The sequence below is a fragment of the Macrotis lagotis genome, chromosome 5, assembly GCF_037893015.1.
Source record: "Macrotis lagotis isolate mMagLag1 chromosome 5, bilby.v1.9.chrom.fasta, whole genome shotgun sequence".
In the NCBI taxonomy this organism is placed as follows: Eukaryota; Metazoa; Chordata; class Mammalia; order Peramelemorphia; family Peramelidae; genus Macrotis; species Macrotis lagotis.
Window position 1 is genome coordinate 139,971,696 of NC_133662.1, and position 22,655 is coordinate 139,994,350.

The 22,655-nt window shown below is 35.4% G+C and overlaps 1 protein-coding gene across 1 annotated transcript in view; it reads left to right on the top strand.

Annotated features, from left to right (window-relative positions):
- Positions 1-22,655, top strand: part of AKAP7 (A-kinase anchoring protein 7) — a 296,088-nt gene that overhangs the window by 257,552 nt on the left and 15,881 nt on the right. Inside the window, exon 13 of the mRNA XM_074190040.1 lies at positions 8,709-8,777. Coding sequence (XP_074046141.1) covers positions 8,709-8,777 — 69 coding nt within the window. The remainder of the gene's footprint in view (positions 1-8,708; positions 8,778-22,655) is intronic.

A 22,655-nucleotide genomic window follows, 5' to 3' on the forward strand; every position in this document is an offset into this window, starting at 1 on the left:
TTGTTATCCCTATTTTATAATTCAAGAAACTGAGGAAGACAGAGATTAAGTGACTTCCCCAGCTAAACCAGTATCTGAGGCTGGATATGAACTCATGTTTTCCTGACTTCAGAACTGGAGCTCAATCCACTATGCTATCTACCTGTTTCAGGGAGGAAAGTGTTGTTTTTTTGTTTTTTATTTTCCTCCTGGGGCCTTTTTTTAGCATAGAATTTGGTACTTAAATCCTTTTTTTGATTTTTCTCAAATTCAGAGGAATGTGTATGTGATCCCTCTTGATAGTGTATTATAGTTTATGGACACTTAGCAGAATCATGTTTTTCAGTATTTGAAAGAAATACTAAATTTTAGATAGATATTAGTGAAATTAAAGAGAATTTTTTTCTTTTTCAAGTTCATAGACTACCTGAAATCTATTCAGAGATGCCTGGTTAAAATTCTCTCTCAGGTTAATTTACTCCACTCCACTTCATTCTTTGAGGATGTGACCTTTGTGGTCTGCATATAAGAATATTTGGTGTTAGGCATATGGTGTTTGATTAACAAATATTTATAGATTACTGTTAATACTTTTAAATGATTTTAGTAATTTCACACAAATTAATAATCATAGAAGACTAGACCTTTGAAAAGGACCCTTAAAATTTATTGAATTTAACTTCCTAAACATTGATAAGGACACTGAAGCCCAGACAGATTATGTGACATATCTAACATCAACTATACAATTCAACTGTTATTTATTTATTTATTTATTAATTTAAAGATTTTATTTATTTTGAGTTTTACAATTTCCCCCCTAATCTTACTTCCTTCCCCTCACCCCACCACAGAAGGCAATTTGCCAGTCTTTACATGGTTTCCATGGTATACATTATCCAAATTGAATGTGATGAGAAAGAAATCATATCCTTAACAAAGAAACATAAAGTAAAAGAGATAGCAAGTTCAGACAACAAGATATCAGGGTTTTTTTTTTCTAAATTAAAAGTAACAGTCTTAGGTCTTTGTTCTAACTCCACAGTTCTTTCTCTGGATACAGATGGTATTCTCCATTGCAGACAGCCCCAAATTGTCCCTGATTGTTGCATTGATAGAATGAGTAAGTCCATCAAGGTTAACATCACCCCCAGGTTGCTGTTAGGGTATACAGTGTTTTTCTGGTTCTGCTCATCTCACTCAGCATCAGTTTATGCATATCCCCCTAGGCTTCCCTGAATTCACATCCCTCCTGGTTTCTAATAGAACAATAGTGTTCCGTGACATACATACACCACAGTTTGCTAAGCCATTCCCCAATTGAAGGACATTTATTTGATTTCCAATTCTTTGCCACTATAAACAGGGCTGCTATGAATATTTTTGTACAAGTGATGTTTTTACTTTTTTTCCATCATCTCTTCAGGGTATAGACCCAGTAGTGGTATTTCTGGATCAAAGGGTGTGAACATTTTTGTTGCCCTTTGGGCATATTAACTGGTTATTTATTGAGCATATTATATGTGAAATAAAGATGAAACAGTCCCTAACTTTACAGTCATAGTTTACAGTCTTATTTGGTCTTTCTAAAGCATTTCACCTTGTTGACCATGCTTCTTAATACTCCTCCCTTAACAAAGATATAACTTTCTCCCAATTTAATTAAATTTAAAAATATTTATTAAACTTATATGTAAGGCATTGTGTAGGTCTCTTTTTATTTATTTGACTTATTCTTTTTAGCGTCTTTTTCTTTTAGCCTCCCTTCTATTGCCTCCAAAGACTCTGGCTTTCTTCTCTGTCTTTGCATCTTTCCTTGATGATCTCATCTACTTCTATTATTTTTAGATTAAGAGATGGAAGGAACCTTAAAGATTATCTAGTCTAGTGACCTCATTTTATGTATGAGAAAACTTGGGCAGTTATGTGGATAGTAATTGACAGGGCCACAATTTGAACTACGTCCTCTGACTAAATGTACTGCATTTTCTACTAAACCTTGTAGCCTCTGTCATCATCATCGTCATCATCATTTAGTACTTGAATGGTGCTTTAAGGTTTGCAAAACCACTTGTGTTATCTCATTTGATTCTCATAACCCTAGAAAGTGGGTGTTATTATCCCTATTTCACTAAGGAGGAAACTTCAGTCAAGGAAACATTAAGTGACTTACTCAGGTTCAACCTGCTTGTAAATATTGAGATAGGATTTGAATCCAGGCCTTCCTGATTCCCATACCAACACACTGTGCCATTTGCTTGCCTCTTCAGACAGCTCTCTACCAAATCTGTATATATAATACCCATATTGCCTCCACTTTATAGTCCCATTCAGTAGGAGGTTGTAATTTTAGCTTCTGTAACTAAAAACAAAGAGCTTTTTCTATATGTATAAGAAGAATATAATAAATTCTTCTCTCTTGTCTCTTGATATAAGGGGATACACACACACACACACACACACACACACATACATCATAGAAAAGTGGCAAGGACATGGGGTTTTTGATGGACTGATAGTTATACCACTGATCCCTTAGATGTACATTCCCCTATGTGCGTGTTGTCCCTTTGGGATGTCTTTTCTTCTCAGATTTCATCTACATGCAGATGAATAGGGATGGGAATGAGGGAAAAAGACACTAAGTAAATTTAGCTTAAGTCTTTTCCCCAGAAGTTCCAGTGATGGCTAATAGCAAAGAAGCATTATTACTTCAAAGACTAATTACTAGACTTTAAACTTGGAGAGGGTAGAAGCTATGACTTTTCTATAATCCCAGGAGTGTAACACAATTCTCTTTGCAAAGTGAATATTTTAATAAATATTTGTTGAGTTGAATTGAATTGAATAATAAAATGAATTGCCACTGGCATAGCTGGTATTAAGAGTTTATTTGCATTTTTAAGATTATAACTGATTTATTATTAAGTATCCAGAGAAAAACAACTATTATAAATAGGTGATGAAGATTTTTTACCCTACCACAGAGATATGCAGTACAAATTAAAAGATATTGACTGTTTTCTTCAATCAATATTATTTATTGGAAAATTTTATTTCCCTTCATGCATTAAATAATTTACATAATGTCCAATTTAATGTGAATGAACTTAGCCTATTGACAAATTATTAGTATGTTTTTTCCTTAGTGACTATTCAGATTATACCCAAAGTGTGATGGACATTCAGACAAAGTGACTTAAGAATCTAAGGAAATTGCTTTCATTCTCATTTGATTCAATATATATTTTTTGATGTCCATGATATGCAGAAAGCATGGTGCTAAACCTGAAGGAGGCATAATGTTCTCTGCCTTCAGAGAGTTCGCAATTTTGATAATTATAAAGTTTGTTCCATAACTATCTAAATTCAAATGATCTTTCATCTCTAGAACTTGGATTGATTTTATGCTTATAATATATTGAGTTTTTCTCTTGTTATTAAGAGAATACCATGGAGTACCTGGGCAAAGTCTTGAAAGACTGGAATTCGCTGTCTTTCTCAGTTACTCATTTCCTTTGATAACATCCTCTACTTTGATTCTGGGAAGACATGGACAAGAATCATTGCACTAACTAGGCCTGCTTGGATGAGTTGTGATCTGCATTCACAGTGATGAAATAACAAATTTGTGTGAATTTTTAAATTTTTAAATGTAAAATGTTTCACTGATTTATGCTGGTTATTTTGAAGGACTGGAATAATCAAGCAATTTGTAATTACCATTTGCAGTTGAGGGACTGATAAACTGTGAAGCCTTAAAATGGATCTCTTCCAACTGAATTTTTTAATGCTCTGTGATTATGTTCTATTTGGAAAATCTGGCTTTAAAAATGAACTTCTTAAAGCAGTCAAAGCTACTTCAATTATTATGTCACTATACATCAAATTGGTATAGGGAAGTATCAAACTCATGAGTATGGCCTAAACCAGATTAAAATATAATTTGGAAATGTTTAAATAAATAAAGATATAACACAACATGAATAGTGGTTGTAGTTTTCTAAGTCACTGTGAGGCCTCACGACTGTGCGGATCTGTTTCCATTTGAATTTGACACCCCTGGTCTAGAGCATTATGTGTTAGACTTAGGACTCAGGAAGTCCATGGTTCAAGTCCCATCTCTTCCACCTACAACTTATGTGATCCTGGGCAAATCACTTGACCTCTCAGTGTCTATGGAAATTCTCTAGGGTTTATTTGAGCTAGATTATGGACTAGTAGCTACCTGAATTAGTAAAGGGAGTTCCTAGACCTGGAGTTCTGTTTTACTGATAAAATCACACATTCTCCATAAATTCATGTCAAGGTATTTATAGTTTATTCACTGATATTTTTTACTGAAGCAAAATTTGAAGTGTATTTATGAGAATATATATATAGATAGATAGATAGATAGATAGATTTAACATACTTATTTGAATCCCCAACCTGTCTGCGATTGATTGTAGCAAATATTTTCATTTATTTTATAAGTCTGTGTTTGATGGAACACAACCCATTTGTTTCATTCTACTTCTGAAAACTCACACTAGAGTAGTTCCTTATGATCGGAAAAAATGCATGGCATTGATACATATTCAATACTATATGATAGTACTTTCCCATCTTCCCTTTAAGTACATATCAAGTTTTTTTTTAAATAGGACTCTTCTGTCACTTTGAAATAAATGATGACCTGTTTCTTTAAAAACAAATTCTTAGTGGCTGTCAACCACAAGTGGGATTTTTTTTAAAAGTGTAATATTTAATCTGTGAAATTCCCAGGTTGCTTTCTTCTACCACATTTCATCCTTTTTCTTGATGAGTACTGAAAAGGACATCTTGCCATTCATTATTTGCCACAGGAACAAATTACCATCATTTCTTGCTAATGTTTGGGGAGGGAATATGCAGGAGAGAAAGGATTGAGAAGTCTCGCATCAAGAACAGTCTTTGACTCTTCCAATGACCTTTCTATTCAAAATTATCTTATCCAGTAGAAAAGCAAGGTTTAATAATATTCCTTATAAACATGATAGTGATGATTGTAACATTAAGTCAAAAGAGGCATCATCTAGTTTTAAAAAAAAGCCGGCTACATGACTTCAGTTGACAACTTCTATGGGATTTGTCTAAAATGATGACCGCATCTTTTGCCTTCTTTGTTGAGGTGTGTGTTATTATTTTTAGGTCCACAGCATTGGAAGTGAGGTGGGAAGTAGAGCAATAAAATTGAAAATTAGGAGATCTGACTCCTAGTCACAGCTAACATGGGGACTTTGAACATGGAACTCATTCCTCTGAAGCTCATTTTTTTGCAATCTGTAAAATGAGAGATTGGATTAGATGATCTCTAGGATAATTCTAGTTCTGTGATTTCATTATTGGAATAGCTGAACTGTCCTGAGAATTTCAGACAGTGAACATTTAACAAGGTTTTTTTTTTTTTTTTTTTTTTTTGCCTAAAACCGTGCCTTAGATAATAGATCAGATTCTTCTATTTTTCCCCATTTGGTATTCTTTTGAATTCATGAGGCACTGAAAACTGTTAACAGAACTTTATCATAGGAGTTGTACCCTCATTTTTCAGCTTATATTGAGATCCTGCCCACTCTTCTGTCTCCTAGGGAGAGAAGCAAGCTTTTCCTATTGAAAATAGTGTACAAAAGGATCTTTTTTTTTTCTTTTTTGGTTGCAGTTTGCATGTTCATTCCGTATGCAATTGCAGTGTTTGTCTGGGGGGTGGAATGGGGAGGGGTGAGCCCTTTTTGGTGTGGTGTGTCCCCTAGTTTTTTCTTAAAGGGACATGTAGAAATCTATAGCACAGGTATGTGACATTGGTTGAACCTGCAGTCATGGGAGAGTTAGTGGAGCACATGGCTACTTTCTCCAGTGACTGTCAGTCCTGAAGTAATCGTAAAAAACTGGAGGGCAAGGAGGTAGGTGGAGCTTTTTTGTTCCCTTCTCTTTTCTCTCTCCTGCGCACTCCCTCTCTCTGTCTCTCTTCTTCTTCCTCGATCTCTGTCTCTCCCACCCTCCCTAGCCTAGCCCTCTCCTCCTCCTCCTTCTCCTCTCTCTCTCTCTCTCTCTCTCTCTCTCTCTCTCTCTCTCTCTCTCTCTCTCTCTCAGTAGAATAAGCAGTCTGCTCTCAGCCTGTTAGAAGCACCTGCAGTTTCTGTTTGGGGTGTACACAGTGAAGAGAACACGGAGAAGGAAAGGCAGCACCAGGTGCCATGGGTCAGCTCTGCTGCTTTCCTTTCTCGAGAGATGAGGAAAAAATCAGTAAGTGTGACTTGTACGTTGGATGAGTGCTTGACTATTTATTTCATGCTGCTGTCTGCTTAGTGAGTTTTTAGTGCCCCGAATAGAAAACAGCCATCGACTGAGTGTGTATAGTACTTAAAAGGACGGGTGGGTGTGTAGTGAACAGTGATCTGTAAGATCATACTCAAAAGGGGATATTAAAGAGATATTAAAATAACTTATTTCCGGGTTCCCCCTCCCCCATGAGTTTTTGACAGCTTATCTTTACTTTTAGAGCTAGTGATGTTAATAGTCACAGTCAGGTTTGAATTTCCTTAAAATGCTGAAAAATGATCATTTCATAATACATAGTAGGAAATGGGTTACATTTTTCTTATCTAGAACTAGCATATTTTCAGGGCAAGCTCAATGATAAAACCTAGTGAGTTAAGGCTAGATTTGAAAGGAAATCTATTTTGTATAGGCAGATATGGTGAACTGTCCTTTGCTTTGTTCTTTATAGAAGTAATTCAGATAGGTTATTTTGAACAAACAGTGAAATAGTTGTACTGCATTTCTTCTGGCAAAAAGCCTTTAACTGAATATTTTTAAATGAATGCCAAATGTATTCCACATCTGTCTGTGGCATGCACAGCAGACATAAGTAAAAATGATGATAAATGCATTGGGATTCTTTATTCAGTGTCGGTGTATATTCATTCATATTTTAGCAAAGTAACTGGAATTCTGGTGTTTTAATTAATTCACCAGATGTAGTATTTGCCATAAATTGGCTATACATTGGAAATTTATTTTTGACTAGTTTCTAGTAACATGTTTCCAATCTTCCTTTCAATATCCAGCCAAATTTTTGTCACATAATTGCTAAAATTACTTTCACTCAGGTCTCCAGAATTTTGCAGTATCTGATTCAAAGAATCAAGATTTCTGCATCTGGTTTATATTTCCTGATGTTTATTCCTCAGGAAACTGGCTGGGTTCATATTAAAAAAAATTAAACTTAACCTTCATTTATTCATTTACAAAATAAGCCAATTTATGTAAGGCTTGAAAGTCAACCACAAAATATATTTTGAGTACAGCAGGGACATTAAAAATTTGGAGTATTGATTGGAATTAAGAGGCTGTGTTGTGACTATCATTTGCAAAAATGAGAGTGTATGGTTTATGATAGCCCTGTTTTCAGAACTTCACATGACCTTTCAACCCACTCCATATATCATTATTTCACAACAACCGGCTTTGATGTCTCATTTGTGAAATAAGCAATTTGCATTTTTAAACATTTCTCAAAATGACTTGTGCTTACTGAACATTTTCAGATAATTCTCATCAACTCATATTTTGATGAAAATTGCCACCTGAAACAACTTTGCTTTGAACAGTTGAGAGGTCAGAAACATTCTTCCCTGGGTTTTCCCTGCAAACACACATCCTCCGTTGCCTGTCCTGCCTCTTCTTCCTAACCCTTTCCTAGTGCAACTTTATTTCCATTCTTTCTGAAAAGTCAGGTTTCAAAGCAAAGTGGTTGCTTACTGCTTTTATCCCTCCCTCTACCTCTGAGGATCCCTTTATACCAATCCTGGGAGCCACGTCTCCTGCACTGTGTGAGGCACATCCTCATTCATAACTGTCTCAGGAAATGCACACTGCATGTGAAGTCATAGTCTCGTTTCAAAAAAAGAAAGTGAAGGTATCTGAAGCAAGAGAGCTCTTCTGAACAGAGCAAATCCTGGCCAGGATCAATCATTGTTAAGGTTTTTCCTTTTCTCCATTCATTCTCTTTCTGATGGCTTGTCATTGTTCTCCTACCTCTTTGCTGTGTTTCTCCTCTCCTGTCTGATTTTCTCTTTTTTTATTTTGAGGGGTTTTTTCCTCTCTTTATTCTTTCTCCTAATCATCTTTAAACTTCTTTTTGCCTTATGTTTGCTGCAAGGTAGGCTCAGGGAGTCCATGATAAGGACTCAGGTGGAGAGATGAGCCCCATGCTATGTACACAATGCATACTAAGAATGTTTTTAAAAATCACCAGAGAATTCTTTGCATTCATTCAAGAAATACTTATCCAGTGCCTGGAAGGCACTGTTTGAAATTCTTTGAACATAATGCTATATGCATCATCTATATTAGCTCTATGTTTGGGGTCACCAATCTTGCAAGTTGATTTAATTTCAAAGGAGAAAATAACTAAGTAAAGTTTAGGAGCCACAAGGACATTGAATATCAATGAAAGAGATCAGACATGCCACATTATCCATCCATACATTCATCTTTTTAGTTATCTATCATCCAATAAACATTTTTGGATAAGTAACACATTCTATTTGCAAACAATGTGAGCACAACAGATGTTCACATCTAGTTTGACTTGAATAAGGGAGTGGCCCTGGGAATGAGTTTAAAGGAACTAGAATTGTAGATGATTGTTGGAATCATGTTGTAGGGGAATGTTTGAATTTGTGGATATCATTCTCAAAATGCAGGTGAGTTGAGAAGTCCGAACTCAGCAGTACTTCAGGGATACAGGAGCAATATAGTCCCGTGGCAAAGTGGTAAGAGCCCAATAACTTTCCTTCCTTCACTTTTTCTTTTGATCCTCTTTTGCCTCTTGGTGGTGGTGAGAGAAGCAATTTAATTTTCATTTGCCTATTCCTGCTGCCAGTATTTATGTATTAAAATTAATCTACAAGCAGTAAGAATTGAAAAAGAAATTCTGACTGGCGATATAATCCTGTGCAGACCCTCAAATAAGGTGAAAGTGAAATAAGCTAAAAGAGAGTTAATTTAATTTTCTAGTTAATTCACCTAATTAGAAGTTCTGTTTGTGTTTTGAAAACCTTCCTACTCATATCTTCTGAAGTAAGTCTAGTATGTAAAATGTAGTTTGAATTTTCTGTAGGTCATCATTTTGAACATCAAAGATTCATGTATTTAGTACTACAATTGTAAAAGAATATAAGCAATTCGGATATATATATATATATATATATATATATATATATTTTATGAGCTAAGTTGTAGATTTGAATAAATTCTTGATGTAAACTTTTTTCATTTACCTCTTATTTTTAGAAGCATGGTAAAACAACTCCAGTTAATTGAGGGGACCTACATTTGTATCATTTGATTGGAATTTTGCTGTATAGACTTAGCTTTTTTCATAAAGTCAAAGGATAAAAGAAAAAGCCTTCCTTTAAGAAGTGAACAAGCATTCTCTTCTTGCTGCAAACTGGCCTCCTTATGAATGGAACACTTTTATCTTAAATATTTTAATCAAATATCTTTTCATTAATTCCAAATACAAAATACTATTGCATCTATATTTTAATAAGTTAGGAATACTTTATAGTAAATGTGCTCATATATAAGCCTTTTCTGTGTGGTTGAGTTCATTTATTTCCTGGGATGAGTCAGCAGTCTCAGGGCAGCCCTTTTTTGTCTGGGGACTTTGTACTTATGTCATTTATAGAAATTAGGCTATGTTGGACATTTGTTGTATCAGACATTGTTCTTTATCATTTACATTAAATGCAAATGGTGATTGAATTTCAGGAGAACCCTTGGTTAGGCTCTTGATAGTCTCCCATTTTTATATACATTTTCTAGTACTCACTGTCTAAACCATTTATTTTCCTTTAGAATATGATATGCTATATATATTTTTTTTATATTTTAAGGTATTGACCCTCTTTCCTCCTCTCAGATAGATTAGAAGCACTTTAAGATTAGGAACCATATTTTATTTATTTTGTACCCCCAGTCAGAGACTATAGATCAGTTTTTTTTTTTAAAGTTAATTTCACTAACACAAGATGGGGAATCTTGACCTGGGACCGCAAACTCAATACAAATCAACTGTGTGATATAGCATCCAAGAAAGTAAATTTTTGGTGGCATTATGAGACATAGCTTGCAGAAATAATGAGATAAGTCATTCTTTTTTGAGTAAGACTTTATCTTGAATATTGTGTTCAATTCTGTATGCCTCATTTTTAAGATGATGTTGATAAGCAAGTAAGTATCCTATAAGCTCTGAGTCATAGTATTATAGATCCAGTGCTGGAAAGGACCCTCAGAGCTCATATACACCAAACCTGAGGTCTAGAAAGGGCAAGTGACCCAGGTCACACAAAGCTAGCTAACATTTCTTATAGAACTTCAGGGTTTGCCAAGTGTTTGCATATTATCCCAGCTAATCTTCACAACCACTCTGTAAGTTATGTACTATTTCTCTATGTCTTGCCATGAGTTTTTCACACCTTGCTGTCTCACTGCCAATAGTAAGTATAAGAGTTGGGATCAGAACCAAGTTCTTTGACTACAGAATCTGTGCTCTTTCCTCTGTCCTAGGATTGTCATTAATAAAAAGGGTTAGATGGATTCCACATGTCAACAGAAGACAAAATGAGATGGAAATGGCAAAGAGGCAAATTTAGACTTGATAGAAAGAAAAATACTTTGACATTTAGAACTATTCAAGAATAGAATTACTTCATGATTGCACATATATTGTTTACCATTTTAGGATGAAGGGAGGGAAGGGAAGGATGGAGAATATTTAAAACTCAAAATTTTATATAAAAATGAATGTTTAAAATCATCTTTTCGTGTAATTGGAAAAAATAAAATACTTTTTAAAAAAGAATAAAAATAAAATAGAATTAGCTATCTTGGGCATAATGAGGTTCCCCTCATGTGAGGTCTTCAAACAAACCTAGATGATCACCTCTTGTGTGTTTAATGAACAAGATTTTTTAAAGGTATGAAGTGGACTAGATGACCACTTAGATCTCTTCTGATTCTGAAATTTTGTAATATAAGTCAACAATAGTAATTATGATGGTGATAAAAATATAACATATCCTTACATATGGTATTACCTAACATTTCTTAGTTTTCTCAGTTTGCTAAGTACAATGGACCTTCACTATTAAAAAAAATCAGCATCAAAGAACTGTCTTTATTATATAACTTAAGTTGATATTTCTGCCCTTGCAGGGAGGATTGATTAATGAACATATTGGAACCATAATATAATAGAGTCTTACTTATACCATTAATGAGTGAACTCTAGGGGGAAGTGTGATAGTCATAGCCAATTTTTCTCTTGTTCACTTCCAGAAATATACAGCAGGAAAAGTACACATTTCTACTCTTTTTTAACTTTGAGGAATCATTTGATTGGTCTCAAAAGGACTGGACCATTCACTCTATCCTGTTCCTGGGCATATAGATTAGACTAGATTCAATCTTGGGGAGACCATGAAATGATTAAGGACTCATTGGGGACTCACTAATTTCCCTACTTAAACTCCCCAGGGAATATTTTAATAATAGTTTTAGATTATAGCTCATATCTAGATAGGTTTTCTCCAAAATGATAGAATAAAGAAATGAATTCTTTTCATAATATGAATCAGGTATGGGAGAGTTATTCATATTACTGAAAATGTTAAACATTAAAGAATCATAAATTTACATCAGCAGAATAGTATTCAGTAATTTTAATTTGTTATTCCTGGTAAAAGCTGCTAAGGGGCTAATACCTATAATTGATCAGAACATTAAGCAATTGCAAGCCTGCTTAAAGTATTTTGCCTTTCACCTTGGCTTAGTACTAGTTTAACAATTTTTAATATATGTCTACTGGTCAAACAACCAGTTTGACCTGTCACCAGTTAGATCTCACCTAACAAGACCCAAGGCTTCCTAATGTCTTGTATTCACTTGGTAGCCTTTAAGTCTATACACATACTCATTTGTCTAAAATCAGGTAAGAACATAAAGGTAGTCAGGAGCCCAGTTACCTTGCCTTTCTAATTATACCTACACAAACTTCCATGTGGGTTAGATGACCATGATGCCAAATTGGAGAAGAGTCCATCTTCCCTCATACTTCAGTTTATTTACATGATGCACCTAGAAAATGAAAGCTCTACCTGACTCTTTTTTTGACATACCCTATACCCTACAAACTCTGTGCCACTATTTTGGAACAGGGAGGAATCATTTAGGGCTTACCACTTCATTTTAAAATGTCAAATCTTTTCAGTGTTGGGTTATCATTTGAACAGACAAAACCAGGAAATTCCCCCAAAGGCTCAAACCAATGTTCTGCCATGCTCTCAGAATCTCTAGAAGTTTCTGGGGAACTCTGGGCACATGCTTCTTTGGAAATAACTCCTTTAGACTAATTCAGGGTGGGAGCCCAGACCAAAAGTTTTATTTTGTTTTGTTGGTTTGGGGGATTAAGTAAGTCATTTAGTAAAAATCCCTCCTTCCTTCCCTTTCCATTGAGAGAGCTGAAGTTCATATTAGAGGTACTTCCTATTTTCCTTTTTAGTTTAATATGAAGAAAAAACAAAAAACATAACTAGAATATGCAATATTTAAGGCAATAGGGTCAAATGACTTGCCCAAGGTCACAGCTAGGTAATTATTAAGTGTCTGAGGCCAGATTTGAACTCAGGTACTCCTGACTCCAGGACCAGTGCTCTATCCACTGTGCCACCTAGCTGCCCCTAGAATATACAGTCTTATTTCTTCAATCTCACTGATGGGAGGTATTCTCTCCAAGAGTGCAGGTCCCATCTGTACCATTTCTCTCTGAAACCCTTGTCCATGTTTTCCTAGAACTCCTCTTCCTTAAGGGTCCAGCAGACATACTAAGAGCAGTCCTCTTCTAGCTCTTTTGACATGATATGGAAATCTCTGGAGTTTTGAACTTTCTTCTTATCATTTATTGTCAGGCTCTTTCCATGGGTATCTTCTCTCCTTTTCCAGTCCCTTTTTTTCTTGTAATAGCTACTGTGGCTACACAGTTTTTAGTTAGAGAATATATATCCCTTGTCCCTCATTGGTTGAACTATAACCCTTTCCCCCCGATCTATAGTGTTATTGGAAGAATATTGTTCTTTAAAAAATAGACCTTTGATTTGGTGGAAAAACTTGAGATTGCCAAAAGTTGCAATTTTTTTGTATAAAGGAAGAATGAAATTCCTTCCCCTTCATTTGATGTGGTCAAAAGACATATCACAGATGATGAGTTGTAAATGTGTTGATAAAGTGTTAACACCCAATTATCTCTTTACGATTCACAAATATCTTTCTTGATGAATAGGAAAGGTCTGCAACACCATATCTCTGAGGAAACTTACAAAGCTAAATGGTATTTTTTACAAGGCGGGGGTTAAGTGACTTACCCAAGGTCACACAGCTAGGTAATTATTAAGTGTGAGGTCGGATTAGAACTCAGGTCCTCCTGACTCCAGGGCCAGTGCTCTATCTACTGTGCCACATAGCTGCCCCCCAAAAGCTAGATTGTTAACTTTGCAGACAGCTAGAGCAAGAACCAGTTGTAAAGGAGGGAATTTGGATTCTGAGAGGAAATCGCTCTTGGGGGACCCAAGGGATTTCTCTGTTCTCTTCCTTCCCCTATCTGCCTTGGCATCTAAGAGTAGCATCCCTCACATTGTCAGTGATATTCCATCCAACAGTTATGGATGTTCATAGTTGGAAGTACAGTTGAGGGAGCAGAGACACAGATGCAGTCGGTCACCCAAACCAGAAGCATCTTGAAGCAATGTGATCTCTGCCTTCAGAGAAGACATCTGGGCTGTAGAATAAGAGAGGACTGGCCTTGACAGTTGATGGATGAGTTGAGGAATGAAGGTGACCTTGGCCACCAAGCTAAACAACCTCATTAGTTCCAGAATTGAGAGTTGCCTTGATCACATTGCTTTCCTTTAAGGGTGCCTTACCATCCTTGTTCTCCAAGTTTGTGTATACTTTTTCTGAAGATTCTTTGCCTATTTATGGGAGAATGTATCCTAGGTTTTTGGGAGGGGATTATTTTGTAGCTCCTGTACTTGCTATATCACTTTAGTAAATATTTTTGCTATGAGCTAAATGTGTTACTGTTAAAGAGAAATTAAATGGACTTTATGAGCTGGGATAATAGAAATGGAGACACATGTGTTACTCCTAGAATTCGAAGTAGTAGCTTACTTATGGGAAACCCAACCATTCAAATGGAATATAAATTTGAGAAAGTAGCCAGAGAGGCTGATATTAATATTTAAAGATTGTTGAACCAAGTTATTCATGTTATTATATCTTTATAACAAAAATAAAGAACTATTCTTTTTAAAAAACTATTCTTAGAATGATACTGCATGTCTTCAAGTCCACAGTCCTTGAAGAATTAAGATTTTGTGTCATTCAAAGAGTAATGGAAAGATACATAGTAGGGGTCAGCCAAGAATTCTCCAGGATAAATGACATAAGAAAATTGTTCATGACCAGAAAAGAAGGTAGCCCCATCATGTGACAAAAAAAATAAACCATGTACTTCATTAATTTCCACATAATATCCAAGAAACTAGAATATGTCCCAGTGTCATGGATTTACAGACTATACATAAGAGCCATTCTAGTTGAAAGGTCATAGGTGAGTTGTTTTGTGTGTCTTTGAAGGAAAATATTAATGTGGATGAGATCTCAGAACATGGCGATGTAACACATCCATTCACACTGATGAATCAGGTTCCCAGGGTTTAGTTATATATTGTCCTCCTCAGATCTATAGGTTAACCCTGAGGGATTTGGGGGAATGGGGGAAGAGACATAAGAGTGATGGGTCTTTTGTAATGCCATCACTCATCGTGATTGTTGGTTATAAATAATTAATCCAGATTTAATTAGCTTTTAGGAAAGTATATTTACTAATGTGACATGATTTATAGAGTCGGAACAAACATTTCCCAGAGTTTTGACACATTTTCCCCTCATAAAGACTTCCAAGAAAAGTTGAGTTCAGGCTTATAAAGCACATATGGCAAAAAAAGTAAGCTCACATCTCCTGAAAATCCTTTTGCTGGGGTCCTCAATATGTTTCCTTTTAGGTATTGTTTGTTTGTTTATGCTGCCCTCTATTTGGAAATATAAATCAACCTTTCCTTATTGAATCCAATCTGTTTTTGCCTTCTGATGCAGAGACTGCCACCAATCACTCCTTATCCCAAGGATAATGCTAGTATGTCATTGAGAAGATGGGTAGTCCTAAAATCTCCAGACATATTGAAATCTGAAAGATGAGAATGAGGGGACAAAGAAGCTAAGTTTGAAAGATTTACTTCTAGGCACTTCCATATCAGAGGCAGGTCTTTCTCTTCTCTTCTGTCAGATGCTAGACCTCAGACCTGAATCCTCAATTCCTAAATCATTAGTTTTATAAGTCCTGTGGAGTTAGACCAAGTCCCTGAGTCAGTCTGCTCACTGGCCCATCAAAGACTTCTGAATTAATTCAATCAGATGTGATCTTCCTTGATTTAGTTATCTGGGAGTATCATCCCTTTAGATTATGTGGAATAATTGATCAATTGACACTCAAGGATCCTACTCTTAAACACACATGCAAATTATCTCTACCACTACCTTATTCATTTGTTCATTATAAAACAGAATGTTTAATTCTAAAAAATAGAAATGAAAAAGAATGAGACAAACATTTTAAATTTTATTAATGATAAAAAACTTTTTGCCATTACTAAAAATATTTTCTGTAAAAACAATATGATTGAATAGATTTTATGTTTTTAAATTCTTGTGTATGTCCTGGGAGATAGGAAAAAATTCTAAATGATAATTTTGTTAATAATTAGAATGATTGATGCAGGCAATTAAACAATAGTGGGGATAGAGTTCTGAGTATGGAGTCAGGAAGATGAGGTTCAACTCCAACCTCACATTTGATAGCTATGCGATCCCATTTAACTTCTCTTTGCCTCAGTTTTCTCACCTTTAAAATGGGGACCATAGTAGTACCCAGATCCTCCTTTTGTGAGGATCAAATGACATAGTAATTGTAAAGGGCTTAGCACAGTTCCTGACATGGTGTAAGTACTATATAGATGTTAGTAATGAGAATAACAATGATGATAATAGTGATCTAGGTATCTAAGCAGATGAATTTTAATAGTTACCTAAAAGGCTTAGAGGTTTAGAAGGAAAACAATGAAATGATGCTTCCCAGTAAAATAATATGAAGAAATACTTTTTTAAATTGTTCATGGAAAATACATATAGCATTTTGTTAAAAATTAAATATAGCTCTCAGAGATGAATGGAGCCATAGTGTTCATGTATAACAACTTTCTCATTTTATAGATAAATACACTGAGGCACCAAGAAACCAAATTACATGGGCTTTTTTTCCCATTATGCCCATTTGTATGCCTTTCTCTCTCTTCACTTTCCTTTCTCCTCTTGTTCCCTCCATTTTCCTTCTTTTCTTTCATTCCTTTCTCTCTTTCTCACAATACAAAAAGATTGTAAAACTCTTGGAAGTTCATTACTTCTGGAGATTTGCTTAAGATCATAGATTTAAATATAGGTAGGAAGGAGAAGGCTTCTCCTTTTTCCTATTCTCTGGGGTTATCTCCATACTCCAGGAGATAGAATACTGGTCCTGAATTTAGGAATACCTGAGTTCAAATCTGATCTCAGTCATTAGCTATTGGACTCTAGGCAAGTCAATTAAAATTTGTCTCAATTTCTTCATTTATAAAATGGGATTATAGCACTTAGCTCCAAGGGGTTTTTGTAAGACAATAGTTACAAAGTGCTTAGCATAGTGTCTAACATAGTAGGTGCTACAAAACTATTAGCTATTATTATTATTATTATTAAAGATTTAGTCATCTATCCATATATACTACTTTGTATTTCCCTTTTAGATTAAACAAATGAAATAGTAGTATCTATGATAGCTTGGGAGTGTATTTTGTTCTCTCACCACTACTATATTGGAGCTAAGAGTGAATGGGGTGAGGGAGGGTATGGAAGCCAGAGGATTGGGTAGGAGTTTCATCATCTCCCTTCCTGTGATGTTGCCAGGGGCAATATCAGCCAGTGTCCCCTGTTTTAGCAAGTGAAATGCTAGAAAAAACAGTATTTTTTTTTATGGAGGCTGAGGCTGCATTTCGCAGTAATTTCCTGAATCTTGCATAATGATATGTCAGCATCTCCATTATCAGTGTGAAAAGTATATAATAAGATTGAATGTCAGTCTTCTAGGATAGATTGGTCTTCATCTTCTAACTTCAGTGAATTAAGGAGGGGAAAAGCATGACATGCCTCTAATTAGAGAAAATTAACAAACCATCTATATATATGTATATATATATATATATATATATATATTAAGAAACTTACTACCTTTTCTTATGATATTTTATAACATGAATTTGAATATATTTCTAATTCTTATTCTCCTTAAGAAACAGTCTCTGGGGGGGTCCAGTTTAGAGGGTTGAACAGCAGCAGTAGCAGAGTGGTAGGGTTGAAGATGACTGGATTAAAGCATTATCAATATAGTAAAGAGAGAAAATTTTTATTCCTCTTTTTGTAACCATTGCAGGAATCAAATAGTGTGTTTAGATATCAGTGATGTAGTTCTATCACAAATGGAGTTATTAATGTGTAGGATGGCTTTCAGGCTTTCACTCATTTAAATCATGTTAGGCAGATGGTTTCCTACTCCACCTGTTCCTTCACCATGCAAAAATCATGGTTTTAGATCCTGAAGTATGAAATGAACAATACTTAAGATAAAGATAACTAGTTACCTTCTCATTAGCCATACCCTAGCAAGGCAATTAGAACTCTCCAACTTTCCCTTTTATGCCTCCCAACCTCATCTTTCTCATTTAATAGGTAATCGGACTTAATAGAAATGAAGTTTGCCCTGGAGGAGAGTTGTAGTAAAAGACAGTTCAACTCACATTAATAATTCATGTTTATAAAGTACCTTCTGTTTGAGAAACAGCAGCAATTAGAGAGTTGGTGTCAGAGGCAGGAAGAGACTTGGTTCAAATCCTCCCTTTTATACTTAATGATCAGATAATGAATTAGCCATCTAAATGTTCATGGCAGTTCTCTTATTAGTGTTGGTTGGTTCTTATCCTTCATTATCGAAGAAGACCATAATGACATTACTATGTTAGAATAAGTTATGGTGAATCCAATATTGGCTGATCAGATCAATATGAGTTTGGAATGCTCCATCACAAATCAGGCATACATAGTCTACATGAATACCTGGAGAAGGTCCTCTAAACTTGTGCATCTCACATTTCCTATGAGTTACTTCAGTTCTTCTTTGCTTATGGAGCAAATTGTAAGTTGCAACAGTTATTATTAACTATCTTCCCTGAAGAGTTCCTTTACCAATAAAATCACAGATTCAGATAAAAAAATCTTTTTAACATGACAATGTATGGAATAAGAAGATAAATACGAATACTCCTTGCCCTACTGGAGCTCACAGTCTGGCTGAGGAATTGAGAGATCTGTTTCAGGAAAGATGAGAGGCAGAAATAGGGAACAATTGAAACTCTCCAATTCCAAAAAGCTGTTTAAAGATAAAGGTTTCTTGAGTGACTTCAGATTCCTTCAGGCTCTAAGATGTCTGCATTTATTTTCTAACTTTTTTTTTAGCTCAATTAAAGATGTTTAAGTTCACTTCTATGAAGAACCTCTTATCTTGGTCCCTCCTCTCTTGACTTGGACCTATTTCTTCTTTCTCTTCCCTTTCACAATTTCTCTCAATTATGTGTCCTATAGGTCAACATCTGATAAACTACTGAATAAAAAATTTTAATGGATAGTAACTTAATATACTATCCTTTGAGGGAAATTAGCATTTTTCAAAATGTACAAAGGAAGCTTCAAAGGTAGAATTTTTGGCATTCAGCAGGAGATTGTTTTAATTCCTATTTTTCTAATTTGCAAGATTTAGCATTTTTGAAACTGTATCTTGGAGGGATTTTCCTACCCTACCTATTCCTGTTAGGCCTACTTATGAATTTAGGTCTTGTAGATTGATATTCACCATAAATTCTAATTTTCCATTTACCAACTGTTCATCTTGAATGTGAGAGCCACCCAAAGAGACCTCAGATGGAAACCAACCAAAGAAAGCACTGTATAAATGTAGTCACTAATAGGAACAAAGGGAAATTAGATAGTGTAGTGGATAAAATGCCTGGCCTGGAGTCAGGAAGACTCATCTTTCTGAATTCAAATCTGACCTCAGACATTTATTGGCTGTGTGATCTTGGACAAGTAGCTTTACCATGTTTGCCTCAGTTCCTCATCTATACAATGAGCTGAAGAAAGAAATAACAAAACATTCCAGTATCTTTGCCAAGAAAATTCCAAATGGAGTCATGAAGTGTCAGACTTGACTGAACAACAGCTACTATAGCAGTTAAGCTTTAGACAAATGGGATATTTAGAAGCCTGAATCTTGAATTGTTCATGGAGTTTTATAATAAGTGCTGCTCCAAGTGACTTTTAGCATGTACAAGAAAAGATCAATTCAGAAGTAATTTCTTACAAAGACAGGAGGAAGCTCAAATTCTAAAGTTTCCTTTACATTTTCAACTTTTTTCTCTCTCTGAATTAGACAGTGGTGAGACAGGATGTGAATGAAGGTTATCCCTAGGGAAAAGATGCTCTAAATAAGGGACAGGATTTTTATTAAATGCTTAATTAAGTGCCAAGTACTATTGTACTAACTACATTACAAATATGATTCCACTTGATCCTTACAACTGCCCTAAGAGGTTGGTGCTATTTATTATCCTCATTGTACAGTTGAGGAAACTGAGGCAAATAGAGGTTAAGTGGCATGCTCAGGGTCACACAATTAATTAGGGCTTGAGGTCAAATTTTAATTGAAGACTTCCTGACTCAAGAACAGACCTCTGGCTGCCTCTGTTAAAAATAATTTCATTGAAATCAATAGGTATTTCTAAGCAAGTTCTTTGTGCAGAACACTACAGTAATTGTTGCAAGGGATATGACAAATGGGAAGTCAGATCTAAGTCAAGATTCTAGAATACATCCAACAGTCATTAAAAAACAGTTGATTTGGTCCAGTGGTCTTTTCAACCATTCACATATCCCCTTTTATACCTCTGTTTAGTTCTGTTTTAATATTGTAACCAAAAGTGCAGTTGTGGAACAAAGATGATTACCAGGCCAGTCACTCTTCTAACTCCTCCTTCCCCAACAGAAAAGATACAGATTTGATTTTCCTAGTTCATACTTGTCTTTCCATACTGACCTGACCTAAGGTGTAATTTTACCTTTGTTCATTGCTTTCACCTCCCCCTCCATTCCTTTATATCAGAAGACTGAGATTGCCTAAGAGATTCACATTTAAAAATATCCAGCTGATCTTCACTAAACAAAAATTTCATGGTTTTTTTAGTCTATTAGTAAGAGCCATTAGAGTCCCACCAATCAGAACTGAAATCTTTTCTGAAAGAGGGGCTACTAAGTCCTCTAACCTATTTAAATTCTTCTTTATTCAAGCTAGTCATTGGCATCATTCCAATTATACTGTGTACACAATTAAAAGCATAACACAACTCAGAAGCAATTAATATTTCAATAGTACTTAGTAAAGCAGCTTTTAGAGCACTGTTGGAAATAGCAGATGAAGAGCTTAAAAAAGAAAAATATAAATTTAAATCTATCTGCCCTTCAATAAGAAAAGGGAAGGGAAGACAGGAAGTTTGCCAGTTATTTGAATTCTCAAGGAAAAACAATTCTGTCTACCAGTGGAGCCAGGGAATGCTCCAACCATTCACTTTCACTGTCAGTCAGTGACGCTACCACTTTATCTCTTTTCATCACAGGTAAAAAAAGTCTCCCCTCTAGACTCTAGTCTATAAAATCTCCCCAGTACTTCAGAATCAGGGTTTCTAGTAAGGATTCCAAAACAATTTTCTTTAACGACAAGGGAATTCCTATTAAATAGCCTATTAAAATTTCCTGATGCCAGATGATAAGTAAAATCTGACCTCAGACACTTGCTAGTTGTGTGACCTTGGGCAAGTCACTTTACCCTGTTTGCTTCAGTTTCCTCATCTGTAAAATAACTTGGAGAAGGAAATGAAAAGGCATATGCTTATAAAATAACTTGTATGCAATGAGAGAGCTTTAGCAATTGCTGATAATATTTAGGAAAGACCTAGTATTTGGAGTAGCGTTTGGGGCGAACTTGAAGGGAGCTAGACAGAGGTGGAGGCAGAATGGCCTGTGTTAAAGAGGGGAAAGCAAGACAGCAGTCCTTCATTGATCAGCTCTTAGTATGATAAAAATGCCTATTTCCCAGCTTCATAAAGGGAACAAATATGAGAAAGGAAGAACATTTCAGGCTTGGGAAACAGCTTGCAAAGACACAACAATTGGAGATGAGATATCCTGTGCTAAACTGGAGAAGCAAGTCAGCCTAAGTTAGAAGTTTTCATTGGGCAGTCCTTGGAATAATGAAAATACTTGTGATTCACACCTTTATAAAAGAAATAAATATGATTAAGTCCAAAGGACTTAATTGGGCTAGGACAGTATAGTAGGATTCTTTGTTCATGTTTTTCAACAATGGATACACAACTTGGAAGCTTTAAGTTACTTAAACAATCTATAGTATGTGCTTACCAAGAACCTGCAATAGTGGATGCTGAAGGGGATTGAGAAGTCTATTGTGCAAAGAGTGATAGAACTGGGGTCAGGAAGGAAGCTTCTAATCTGTCTCCAGATACTTACTAGCTTTGTAACCATGGGCAAGTCCCTTAACCCTGTTTAATTCAGTCTCCTCATATGTAAGATGAACTGGAGAAGGAATTGGTAAACTGCTTCAGGATCTTTGCTAAGAAAACCCCAAATGGGGTCATGAAGAGTTGGGATACAACTGAACTTAATAACAACACTAGGACACAGCCCTTGCCTTTAAGGAACTCACACTCTAATATGGAAGATAAAATACTTGTATATGGCATAGTGTAGGGTCATGTAGACTTAAGGTACTTTAGAAATTCAAAGAAAGGAAAAAATGAATAAGGCTATAACATTCAGAATCCAAGAGTAGATTATTAATCCAGACTGCCTAGAAAGCTCACAACTCAGATGCTGCAACTCCTAAAGGCTTTTATGCTTCAGGAAAGACAAGAGACAGAAAGAAAACTCAAAAACTGTCTCAGGAAAGATAAAGGTCTTTTAGATGCCTGGAGAATTTTCTAGGCTCAAAGAATTTAACTACATAGAATCTCCCAGTTTCTTATTTTTTCATTCTTAGATACTTCAGATTTCCTCTTTGAAGATATGAGATGGATGGAGGGTACAAAGATAAAAGACAAGAAAGAGACTCTTTCCTCTAGCAGTACAATTCCATTTTTAGTGGCCTTTTCTATTATCTTCAACATTACTATTGACTTCCTTTCTATGGAATAATGGATTAGGGGCTGCTTCCTTCAGGTAAATATGAATCTATTAGGCTTCCTAATGTAATTTCATTATTGTCTCCCTCAATAATGATAACTAATGCTTAGAGCTTTAAAACCATCCCTGTTTTGTTGTTA